Below are 12,031 nucleotides of genomic sequence, written 5' to 3'. Positions count from 1 at the left end.
ATTTGAGTCAATTGGAGGTGTACCTGTGGATGCATTTCAAGGCCTACCTTCAAACTCTGTGCCTCTTTGCTTGACATCATGGGAAAATCAAAAGGAATCAGCCAAGACCTCAGAAAAAAACAAGTAGACCTCCACAAGTCTGGTTCATCCTTGGGACCAATTTCCAAATGCCTGAAGGAACCATGTTCATCTGTACAAACAATAGTACACAAGTGTAAACACCATGGGACCACACAGCAGTCATACCGCTCAGGACGGAGACGCGTTCTGTCTCCTAGAGATGAACATACTTTTGTGCGAAAAGTGTAAATCAATCCCAGAACAGCAAAGGACCTTGTGAAGATGCTGGAGGAAAAAGGTACAAATGTATCTATATCCACAGTAAAACGAGTCCTATATCAACATAACCTGAAAGGCCGCTCAGCAAGGAAGAAGCCACTGCTCCAAAACCACCATAAAATAGCCAGACTACGGTTGGCAACTGCACATGGGGACAAAGATCGAACTTTTTGGAGAAATGTCCTCTGGTCTGATTAAACTGTTTCAAGCCGAAGAACACCATCCCAAATGTGAAACACGGGGATGGCAGCATCATGTTGTGGGGGTGCTTTACTGCAAGAGGGACTTGTACACTTTACAAAATAGATGGCATCACGAGGAAAGGAAAATTACGTGGATATATTGAAGCAACATCTCAAGACATCAGTCAGGAAGTTAAAGCTTGGTCGCAAATGGGTCTTCCAAATGGACAATGACCCCAAGCATACTTCCAAAGTTGTGGCAAAATGGCTTAAGGACAACAAAGTCAAGGTATTGGAGTGGACATCACAAAGCCCTGACCTCAATCCCATAGAACGTTTGTGGTCAGAACTGAAAAAGTGTGCGAGCAAGGCCTATAAACCTGACTCAGTTACACCAGCTCTGCCAGGAGGAATGGGCCAAAATTCACCCAACTTATTGTGGGTACCTGAAACGTTTACCTAAATTAAACAATTTAAAGGCAATGCTGCCAAATACTAATTGAGTGTATGTAAACTTCTGGCCCACTGGGAATGTGATGAAAGAAATAAAAGCTGAAATAGATAATTCTCTCTACTATTATTCTGACATTTCACATTCTTAAAATAAAGTGGTGATCCTAACTGACCTAAAACAGGGAATTCTTACAAGGATTAAATGTCAGGAATTGTGAAAAACTGAGTTTAAATGTATTTGGCTAAGGTGCATGTAAACCTCCGACTTCAACTGTAGATTTGGGTATGTTATATTAAGCAAACATTTTTTTTAAAAGGGTCCCATCCTAAAGAGGTTGTTAACTTGGACGCATTTGCAGTTTGTTTTGGTTGCGTTTCAGATTATTTTGGGCCCAATAGAAATTAATGGTAAATAATGGATTGTCATTTTGGAGTCACTTTTATTGTCAATAAGAAAGCAATATGTTTCTAAACACTACATTAATGTGGATGCTACCTTGATTACAGATAATCCTGAATGAATCCTGAATAATGATGAGTGAGAAAATTAGAGGGTCAAAGATCATGCCCCCAAGACATTCTAACCTCTCACCATTACCAATGACAGGGGAGGTTAGCATTACTTGGGGGTATGATCTTTGACACTAACTTTCTCGTTCATCATTATTCACAATTCATTCAGGATTATCCATAATCATAGTAGCATCCACATTAATATAATTTCACTCTTTTTATTGCATACCAATTAGCTATTTGATTCATTTATTTTATACAGTCATTATTGCTCATCTTCATCAAGTGTCAATCATTTCAAACGATGAAGTAGCACTACAAATAGAAAAACTATATAGAATCACAAAACATTGAATCTATTCCTACTAGAGGTATGCACTGACCTGCTCGATTTTTTTTAGCTTCTTAAAAGTGTTAAATGAAAGAAAGAAATTGTTAACATTAATTCTATGGTAGATTCAAGTTATTGAACGTGGTAAATTAACTAAATTTAGTTGTGAAGTTACCTTCAAGATCATCAACATCACCCAACCCAAGCTCCTCCATTATGTCTGTGGAAGAGAATATGGGAAAATGTTGCACAAATAGAAGGGATTATTTTTAAAGTATATAATACATAAAATTGACATAAATAAATACTAAAGCACTAAAAAAAACTTTCCTTACCAGTCTTTTTGTCAGCATCTTTTTTGGACAGTTCAAGCTTGGTCAAGATGGACAAAGTTTCCCTTTTGATTTTCTCTGGCTGTTGAGACCGAGAGGAAAACATTGTTACTTTCACACCAAGAATAGTGGCTCTTAACTTTGAGTGTTTTCCCGATGTCAGTACTCACCTTTTCTGGGACATTGTCATTGTCGGCGTCATTATCATAGTTTCTTAAAACTGCAAGAGAGCAAATGGGAATGTGGTGAAACATTGTGATTGGCTCCTGTTCTCTCTCAGCCTATCAACAGTCAGGAGGACAGCACAAAGCCAGTTGGATGAGCTGGCTTGGCCATGCTAAATGAAGCCAGAACAGTTTTGTCTCTCATGCAGATGAGATCACGGTTAATACACTGAGACAGTAGATGGTTAGGGGAATGGACGATCATAACAAAACAGATCTGGGTCTGTATCCACAGTCTCAGGAAAGGTCCTAGGATTCCTGTTGTTTTAAGACTTTTATATTTTTTTATGACAATGTGGTGAGTGATGAACATGAATTGAACATTAATTTCTCATGTCCTCCAATGTTACAGTCATGACACAAGTGGCGCTAGGTTGTCAAATCCTCCCAGGTGTTTCTAGTACGACCAACTGTTTTCAGCCACTGGTATTGTTGAATTTGGTTGTTATATTGGCAGATTTGCTACAAACTATTTAGCTGCCAGTTGAGGACTTGTGAGGCGTCTGTTTCTCAAACTAGACACTAATGTACTTGTCCTCTTGCTCAGTTGTGCACCGAAGCCTCCCACTCCTCTTTCTATTCTGGTTAGAGCCAGTTTGCCCTGTTCTGTGAAGGGAGTAGTACACAGCGTTGTACAAGATCTTCAGTTTCTTGGCAATTTCTTGCATGGAATAGCCTTAATTTCTCAGAAAAATAATAGACTGACGAGTTTCAGAAGAAAGTGCTTTGTTTCTGGCCATTTTGAGCCTGTAATCGAACCCACAAATGCTGATGCTCCAGAAACTCAACTAAGTCTAAAGGCCAGTTTTATTGCCGCTTTAATCAGCACAACAGTTTTCAGCTGTGCTAACATAATTGCAAAAGGGTTTTCTAACGATCAATTAGCTGATAACGGGCCTCTGTATGCCTATATAGATACTGCAGCTACAATAGTCATTTACAACATTAACAATGTCTACACTGTATTTCTGATCAATTTGATGCTATTTTAAAATGGACAAAAATGTGCTTTTCTTTCAAAAACAATGACATTTCTAAGTGACCCCAAACTTTTGGAGGGTAGTGTATAACAATAAATGTCACTAGAAAACAGCATACCGTTTTCAAACATATGACTATTTTACACCATTTTAAAGACAAGACTCTCGTTAATCTAACCACACTGTCCAATTTCAAAAAGGCTTTACAACGAAAGCAAAACATTAGAATATGTCAGCAGAGTACTCAGCCAGAAATAATCAGACACCCATTTTTCAAGCTAGCATATAATGTCACATAAACCCAAACCACAGCTAAATGCAGCACTAACCTTTGATGATCTTCATCAGATGACAACCCTAGGACATTATGTTATACAATACATGCATGTTTTGTTCAATCAAATTCATATTTATATAAAAAACCAGCTTTTTACATTAGCATGTGACTTGCATTCCCACCGAACACTGCCGGTGAATTTACTAAATTACTCACGATAAACGTTCACAAAAAGCATAACAATTATTTTAAGAATTATAGATACAGAACTCCTCTATGCACTCGATATGTCCGATTTTAAAATAGCTTTTCGGTGAAAGCACATTTTGCAATATTCTCAGTAGATAGCCCGGCATCACAGGGCTAGCTATTTAGACACCCAGCAAGTTTAGCACTCAGAAAAGTCACATTTACTATAAGAAAAATGTTATTACCTTTGCTGTCTTCGTCAGAATGCACTCCCAGGACTTCTACTTCAATAACAAATGTTGGTTTGGTTCAAAATTATCCATAGTTATATCCAAACAGCGGCGTTTTGTTCTTGCGTTCAAGACACTATCCGAAAGGGTAAATAAGGGTGACGAGCATGGCGCAATTCGTGACAAAAAAATTCTAAATATTCCATTACCGTACTTCGAAGCATGTCAACCGCTGTTTAAAATCAATTTTTATGCCATTTTTCTCATAAAAAAGCGATAATATTCCGCCCGGGAATCTGCGTTTAGGTAAACAGACGAAAGAAAATAAAGCATTCGGTCGACTCGGGCACGCGCCTAAGCCCATAGTACTCTGATCGGCCACTTGCCAAAAGCGATAAAGTGTTTCAGCCAGAGGCTGCCTCGATATCGTTCAGCTTTTTCCCGGGCTCTGAGAGCCTATGGGAGCCGTAGGAAGTGTCACGTTAGAGCAAAGATCCTCAGTCTTCAATAAAAAGAGCCAAGATGAAACAACTTCTCAGACAGGCCACTTCCTGCATGGAATCTTCTCAGGTTTTGGCCTGCCATTTGAGTTCTGTTATACTCACAGACACCATTCAAACAGTTTTAGAAACTTTAGGGTGTTTTCTATCCAAAGCCAATAATTATATGCATATTCTAGTTACTGGGCAGGAGTAGTAACCAGATTAATTCGGGTTCGTTTTTTATCCAGCCGTGTCAATACTGCCCCCTAGCCCTTACAGGTTAAACAATGACGCGGCTAATATATGGATTTTTCCCGCTTTAAAAAAAAATGTATCCAAAAAAACACATTCTGTGACGTGCTCAGTTTTTGGGTGGCATGAAGCTTTCATTAGACCAATGAAATTGCCAAACGGGTTAAGGTCAAACAACTTTTTTGTTTACTGTTTAGATTAAATCGAGCGCTCTCAAACTTCCCATCATTCTGATTACGGTAGTCATTTTGTCACCCTCATCATGGCAAAGACACAGAGAAATGCATATGATGCAGCTTTCAAGTTGAAGGCGATTGATCTGGCTGTTGGAAAAGGAAATAGAGCTGCTGCACGGGAGCTTGGTCTTAATGAGTCGATGATAAGACGTTGGAAACAGCAGCGTGAGGAATTGACTCAGTGCAAAAAGACAACTAAAGCTTACTGCAAATGTTTTATTTTTTGTTACAAGCCGTGTTTCGTTAAAGCCTATTTATTGTTGTTACAAGCCGTGTTTCGTTAAAGCCTATTTATTTTTGTTAGAAGCCGTGTTTCGTTAAAGCCTGTGTAAAGTTCATTTGTTTCAATGTACCGGTAGGCACCTGCGGCTTATAGACATGTGCGGCTTATTTATGTTCAAAATAAAAATAAAAAATTAAATTCAGTGGGTGCGGCTTATATTCAGGTGCGCATAATAGTCCAGAAATTACAGTACATGAAACTTGTTCTTATGCTACATAAAGTTAACGTGGGCTATTTTCAGCACTTTTCTGGAATGCTTGATTGTTTTCATTGCTTTTGGGAAGCTTAGCAGAAGCAGCCATGCTCATGCTATTTATGTTAGTGCAGAGTGATCTGCACAGAGTGGACTTCCTACTAACGGCACACCACCTCAGTGCTAATAGTATAACTCATAAGCACATGATTACTGCATACAATAGCTGTTGGATCCACAGAGACATTCAGGGCAGTTTGTGGGACATACATTAGGTTACTTACATTGTGTGTCTTCCAACGCCCCTGGGATAATGTACATTTGATGAAGCATTATGACAACTCAGCAACAATGGTAGGGATTAAATGAACTGGGCTTGGGTAATTGATAAGTAATTGTCTCAACGCAGCCTTATAATGCTGTGAAAGCGTCCAGGAACCCAAATGATTTGGGTGGATCCCATCCTACTTATAAAACAAGTTGTTTCCTGAAGGTATCAAAATTGTCAATAAATGTTATACCCACAGAGCTGCAATAGTCTCGTAGCCAGTTATGGAGGGCTAAAAGTCTGCTGAAATGTTCAACGCCACGATTTAGGGAGGGCAGTGGGCCAGATATTATGGGGAGTTTGTCGGTTTCAAGCAGTGACCTAATCAGTCCTTTAAAATCCATCTTCAGCTGTTCTGAGCTGCCCTTCATAATGTCATTGATTCCCACATGAACTATGATAGACTCATTTCCTGATGCTGGTTTAAAATATTTGGGAGCAGCGTATTAATATCCAGTACTCGTGCTCCTGGATAGCACAACGTTTTTGCTCCAGATATGGAGATATTTCTGCCCAATACAACGGTCGGAGAAGGGAATGGAGAAATCCGCCCATTTCTACCCCTCACATAATTCGTTGAATCTTTCACGGTTCCACGAGAAGCAGGATAGCGTACGCCCGCTACTCCCGGCGACAAGTCCAGACCTCCCACAGCAGGCAGGACCCAGTCAGATCCAGAGAGAGGGAAAGGAGCCGAACTCGACGACAAAGCCTCTGCTGGAGTCAGTGTACTTGGAGTCAGCACCGTCGTTGCAGACACAGAGGCAATCCCAGCGATGAAGGTGCAGGTAGATCAGGCACCAGTGCAGCGATGCTATTTCTTATGTCAATCTGCTCCGAACCTCTTGCAGTCAATCTCGTCCACTTAGAGGCATGCCGCTGCGTTTGGACCAGCGCTGATTGGAACAGTCTTCATTACAAGATGGAGGAGGAGAAGCAAATGGAGACGACTTCTTTGGCATACAAATTCCAGGCAGCACAGACCATTCGGGCAGGGACAGATGACAAGTCAGGGAAATATCCATCAGGCACGAGTGGCGTCAAGCCATAGGAGTTGAGATCAAGAAAGTTCTAATTTGCGTTTTCCTCATAAATTCATGCAAAATCGAGATTTGCTTGCTAAGCATAGCCACCTCATTCCTGTAATCCTCCGCTAGCAAACAATTGCCACATTGGAACTCTGGATTGTCAATACTGTCCCGGACCAGCACATAATAAAACACAGCTTCTACAGCGCTGGAAATGTTTGTTAGATATTCCAGGTGAAGCGGGCTCCATTGCAACCTAGCTAGCTAGCTGGCTAGTTGGTAGCAGGTGTTGACACAAACACTTATAAAATAAAACCAAGTAAAAAACTTTGGAAAGAACAGGCCGAAGCAACAGGTCGAGGAGCAGGAGGTATCAGAGTTTGTGACAGGAAATGACGGCAATATATATGTACCTGTATTTACCCCCCCAAAAAATGAAACGCTAATTAGCTGCTAATGTGGCTATCATAAAAAACTACAAAAGCCATGATGCTCTGGACGAGACTGACAAATTGAGGCAAAGGTAAGAATCTCTGGATTAACTATCTAATGTTAGCAAAATTTAGTAATGAATAAATGGGCTAAATGTCTTTAAATTGAAAATTCCGTAAAACGGTCTTGAGCAACTAAACTGACAAGACCTGTTAGCAAATATGTCAGATAGAGATGACGTGCAGGGATTTGTAGTCTTGCATAATGTCTACTTTGATGATATTGAGCATTTTCGAATCTGAAGAGTATATAGAGCCAAATATATTGACAAAAGTCAACTTGTCCTAGAGAGATTTATATGGTTATTAAAACGTCACGCGAGGGTAAACGTACACGAAACACAGCCCTTATTTTAAGTGTTTCTAAAATTCCCTATGGAAAAACTGAATGGTGGAAAAACGATAGGAACCATTTCCCTGTTTAATATGGGTAATATGACACCTCCACTGTGGGGCTCTATGGGCACAGGCATAAACGTTGGTCTAACTACTAAAGTGAGACTTTATCCTCGTGTTTCTTGGATATTTACATTATTTGTTCACAAGTTAGGTTGTTTTTCATTGTTGGAGTCTGCTTCCACTGCTAGCGAAGAAAAGAGACATCGTAGACCTCTACTAGTCAGATTCACACAGACACAACTGAAGACTCGAGTGGCCCTGTTACCACAGTAAGCATAAAAGGGGCATGTGAAATGTTTGGTTTTATCTGTGATATTTTGGTTAAAAGACTCAGGTCACAAAATATTAAAATAAATAGAACAATATACCACATTAGTTCTTAATAGAAAGACATTCCTTGTTTTAGAAACATTACTAAACATGATTATCTGTTTTGTTTTGTGTTTTTTGGTGTAATTAAGGCAACAAAAAATATTTTGGCTGGTAATAAAAATATGAGTGGCTGGTCATTTTTTTGGTCTACCTGCCACAAGTGGTATATTTATACTTATATTTTTTTGCAGGATAGTCATACTTGGAGCGTCAAATTATAGCTAGAATGATCGTAAATAAAGCATAGCTATAACGGCAGTCATCCATCCTTTTGCTTAGAGATCATCAAGTGCTGATGATGTTAAACATTTTACAGATAAATGTGAGAATGAGAATTACCTTCTTTGTTCTCCCCTGAAATAACGGAAACATGTGGCATCTTTGCAGGATCTCGGCCATGCTGTTTTCTGGGACTAACAGAGCCAGACTGGAAGAGGAGTTTGTCTGTTAGTAAATCTGACAGTATGACCATTGGCCAATGCTACCAGGGAGGCCAAAAATATTCCTTGTTTTCTTACAGTACCTCAGTGTCCCATGAGTCTTCCTCATCATCTCCCTTCTCCAGACCCAACTCAGAAAGAAAATCTAAGAAGGAATTGTTTCCAAATGTTATATTTTTAAATGCATATATTTCAAGTAAAGTACAGACATAATCTCTGGACAGAGATTTTTCTCTCTAGATTTAGCAAGTTACCTCTTTGTTTTTCTTTGGAGGTGTCTTCACTTCCAGGGACTGGTGAATCATCGACAAGGGAATCGTCTTTCTCCTCTTCTGTCTGATATTTTGTCTTTCCCATCTCCTCCTTGAAGCTTTTCTCTTCCTCATCTTCTTCATCACCACCTCTGTCTTCGTCATAATCTTCTTCATCCTCTGTGGAATCTTTTTCCTGAGTGGAGAAAATCATTTGTTAAGGCTCTGTTAACTGCAACAAGCACCTTTTCGATGATGATTAGTTTATAATATTGGTTTGTGTTTGAAGGAATCAAAAGAAAACATTGAACTACATGCCTAAAGCCTAGTAGTTGTACTATAACTCACCACCTTTAACTCTTACCCATTTGATAGGCAGATTGATGCCTTTGACTGGGTCTTCATTGTCTCTAACCTCTAATGTTGCCCTTTCAACGTACTCTGGCTCATCCTCGAAGGGCGAATCAACATCGACATCATCAATGTCTGTTTGAGGCAATTCTTCCTCTTGATCTGAAAATCCATCGCTCATGTCAGACTCATGCTGCTGAACAGCAGTGACATAAGTACGGACTTTGCTGTGGGTACTCTGTAGCTCGACGGCATCCTTCTCAGGTTTGTCCTCATGAGTTTCACCAGGGTCATTCTGGTCAGTAGTCTCCTGGTCAAGTCCACCTTGTTCGTCAGAGATTTCATCTATATCCTCTATTGGAGTTTGAGCAGCATTCATGGCATCAGGCGTTGGGTCATCCTCGGAATCAAGGTCTGAGGCAGCCTCGTCTTCACTTGAAGTATTTCCAAACATTTTACGAGTCTCAAGACTATGTTTTATTGGTGTCACTGGAAGTCTACCTGATATCACATCATAGTTCTCAACAAAGCTCTCAATGTCCTCTTCTCCTAGAATTCCTAGTGTGTTATGAGAATCGTTTCCCTCATCAGGAACTTTGATAGTACCACTGGCAAAATCATATTGCAGTTTTTGGTTTTGGCTGTCAGTGTCTTCGCTTCCCTCTTTGTCTTTGTCATTCATGGCATTATCCTGTCCCTTGTCGTCTGCCATCTCTTTTTCATCCTGCCAATCATCAATCATCGACACAGGAACTGACTCATCTGACTCAACATCCTTTTGGGGTTGAGAGATATCCAGCTCATCAGCCCCTTTACTTAACATCTCCTCGTCTGCAGTAGTAGATCTGGATAATGCACTCGTAGACCTGGATATTGGTGATCGCGAGTCTCTTGGCTTCAACTTCCGCCCATCTGTACTCTCAGGCCTGGATATAGGGGATTGTGAATCTCTTGGTGTCAACTTCCGCTCATTTGTATTTGCAGGCCTCAATATTTTACTCGTAGGCCTTGATATTGGTGATAGCAAGTCTCTTGATGTCAACCTCTGCTCATTTGCACTCGGAGGCCTGGATATTAGTGATAGCAAATCTCTTGGAGTTGAAGGCCCTCTCTCCAAATTGTCCATGTCCTTTATCTCTCTTCTGGGGGACCTTGGAGGGCTTGTCCATTTACGAGGAGAGTTCTCATCTGTCTTGTGTTGAATGGGAGCAATAGCTTCTTCAGGTTCAAGAGACCCTGTAGCTGCTACATCCCTATTCACATAGTAATCATCATCATCATCATACTTATTTTTATCCTCAACTTGTTCACCAATTAATGGTAAATCATCATCAAATGATTCTTTCATGGCAGCCTTTTTCTCTCCTGGTTCTGGAGACTCTGCAGGAGAGGCATCGTCATTTGGCATCTCCTCAACTTCATCTACCACATCTTCGTCTTCCCATGAATCATCAGAACGCTGTTGGTCCTCGGCCCGGATTCTTGGTGATGCGACACTCAGGCTTGGTGACAACTTGCCTGAAGCATGAACCTCTAAACATTCATCTCTAATGGGTGAGGCACCTTTTTTGACATTGTCATCTGATGAAGAATTCCAGAAGTACTTGGGTTCATCTACCTTTGGTTTTAGTGAGATGCACTTTGGTGATATGCTTTGCACGGGGGAGGTCGATGATTCTAGTTGGAAATCTGATATTAGATCTTCTCCTTCAAGATGGGGAATCTCATCAATTATCTCATCTTCTTTAGTTGTTGAGGCACCATCGACTTTGTCATTTTCATCTGAGTGGGAATACCATGAGGATTTGCATTTATCTACCTTTAGTTTAGCAATGTCATGATCATCATCATCATCATCATTTTTGGAATCAAAGGAATCGTCTGAAGATCTTGACCTATGCGTTTCACCATGAGAAACTGTGCTTGTGTTTTTCGGCTCCCCAAGAGTTGAGGTATGATCTAAAGTTTCTCTGATATCTTTATCATCAGCAATAAGCTTTGCCTCATCACTCCAGTAGTCTGCAGGTGCATCCTCCTCACCAATCCCTTCTTCATCATCATCATCATCAAAATCATCCCAGTTTCTCTGTGATGGAAGAACTCCTGTGCTGTGTGGGGGAGTCTTGGGCACTGCCGGAAAACCTGCCTCTGGAACAAACTTATGATCTGATGTCCCATTTAGCTCATAACCTAAACTGTCCTCTTCATCTGAAAACCTGGACTCTACCCTGATGGCTGACACCACACAGTCCTCCTCTACATCTAGAGTCGCTGGGATACCATAGTTTGATGTTCCAAATAGAATCTCAGGAACCATTCTCTCATTGGCTTGGCTCTCCGCATTGGAAACATTCTTAGGAGCCCCCATCTCTCCAGCTGGATCGACATGTTCTGAATCAGCTACTACAGTATCAGAGACCTTAATAGCGGAAATAGTTTGATCATCCTCATCAACAATATCAACAGCTTCAGCACTGGACGTTTTGGGCACTTCCTCTGCTCCAATTCCTTCTGCCTTGACCGAAGTTGCTGCAACGTCACACTCTTCCTCCTCTTCACCTTCCTGCTCTTCTTCATAGTCATCATCATCATCCTCATCTTCCTCCTCATCGTCATCATCATCTTCATCCTCGTAGTCTTTATCGTCTTCGTCATCATCTTCGTCCTCTTCATCATCATCCTCATTGTCTCCCTCAGGGCTTTCCTCAGGTGAGTCTCTACCTCTCGCCTTACTACCAGACGGCTGCTCGGAGGACAGCTCACTCCCCTGAGTCTCCTCCAGCTCCGCTCTGTCGTATTCTGCTTGTAAATGTGTTAATGGATGAGTAAAAGGAGAAAAGGGAGAGAATAGAGAAGGGTGTCACACAGAAGCTCA

At 40.8% G+C, this 12,031-nt stretch overlaps 1 protein-coding gene across 17 annotated transcripts in view; it reads right to left on the bottom strand.

The window, feature by feature from the left end:
- ankrd26 (ankyrin repeat domain containing 26) overlaps window positions 1-12,031 on the bottom strand; it is a 162,850-nt gene that overhangs the window by 109,879 nt on the left and 40,940 nt on the right. For 14 of the 17 annotated variants that reach the window (XM_045688039.1, XM_045688040.1, XM_045688036.1 and 11 more), the window contains 8 exons: window positions 9,170-11,955; window positions 8,809-9,001; window positions 8,638-8,699; window positions 8,454-8,541; window positions 2,321-2,370; window positions 2,154-2,232; window positions 1,994-2,038; window positions 1,871-1,891 (listed from right to left, as the gene is read on the bottom strand). In XM_045688039.1, the coding sequence (XP_045543995.1) occupies window positions 1,871-1,891; window positions 1,994-2,038; window positions 2,154-2,232; window positions 2,321-2,370; window positions 8,454-8,541; window positions 8,638-8,699; window positions 8,809-9,001; window positions 9,170-11,955 (3,324 nt within the window). The remainder of the gene's footprint in view (window positions 1-1,870; window positions 1,892-1,993; window positions 2,039-2,153; window positions 2,233-2,320; window positions 2,371-8,453; window positions 8,542-8,637; window positions 8,700-8,808; window positions 9,002-9,169; window positions 11,956-12,031) is intronic. The other 3 variants (XM_045688042.1, XM_045688043.1, XM_045688031.1) reach the window with 2 other exon arrangements.

Source organism: Salmo salar, chromosome ssa10 (genome assembly GCF_905237065.1).
Source record: "Salmo salar chromosome ssa10, Ssal_v3.1, whole genome shotgun sequence".
NCBI classification, from domain to species: domain Eukaryota; kingdom Metazoa; phylum Chordata; class Actinopteri; order Salmoniformes; family Salmonidae; genus Salmo; species Salmo salar.
The sequence above is the reverse complement of the archived record's forward strand: the minus strand, read 5'-3'. Positions and strand labels throughout refer to the sequence as shown.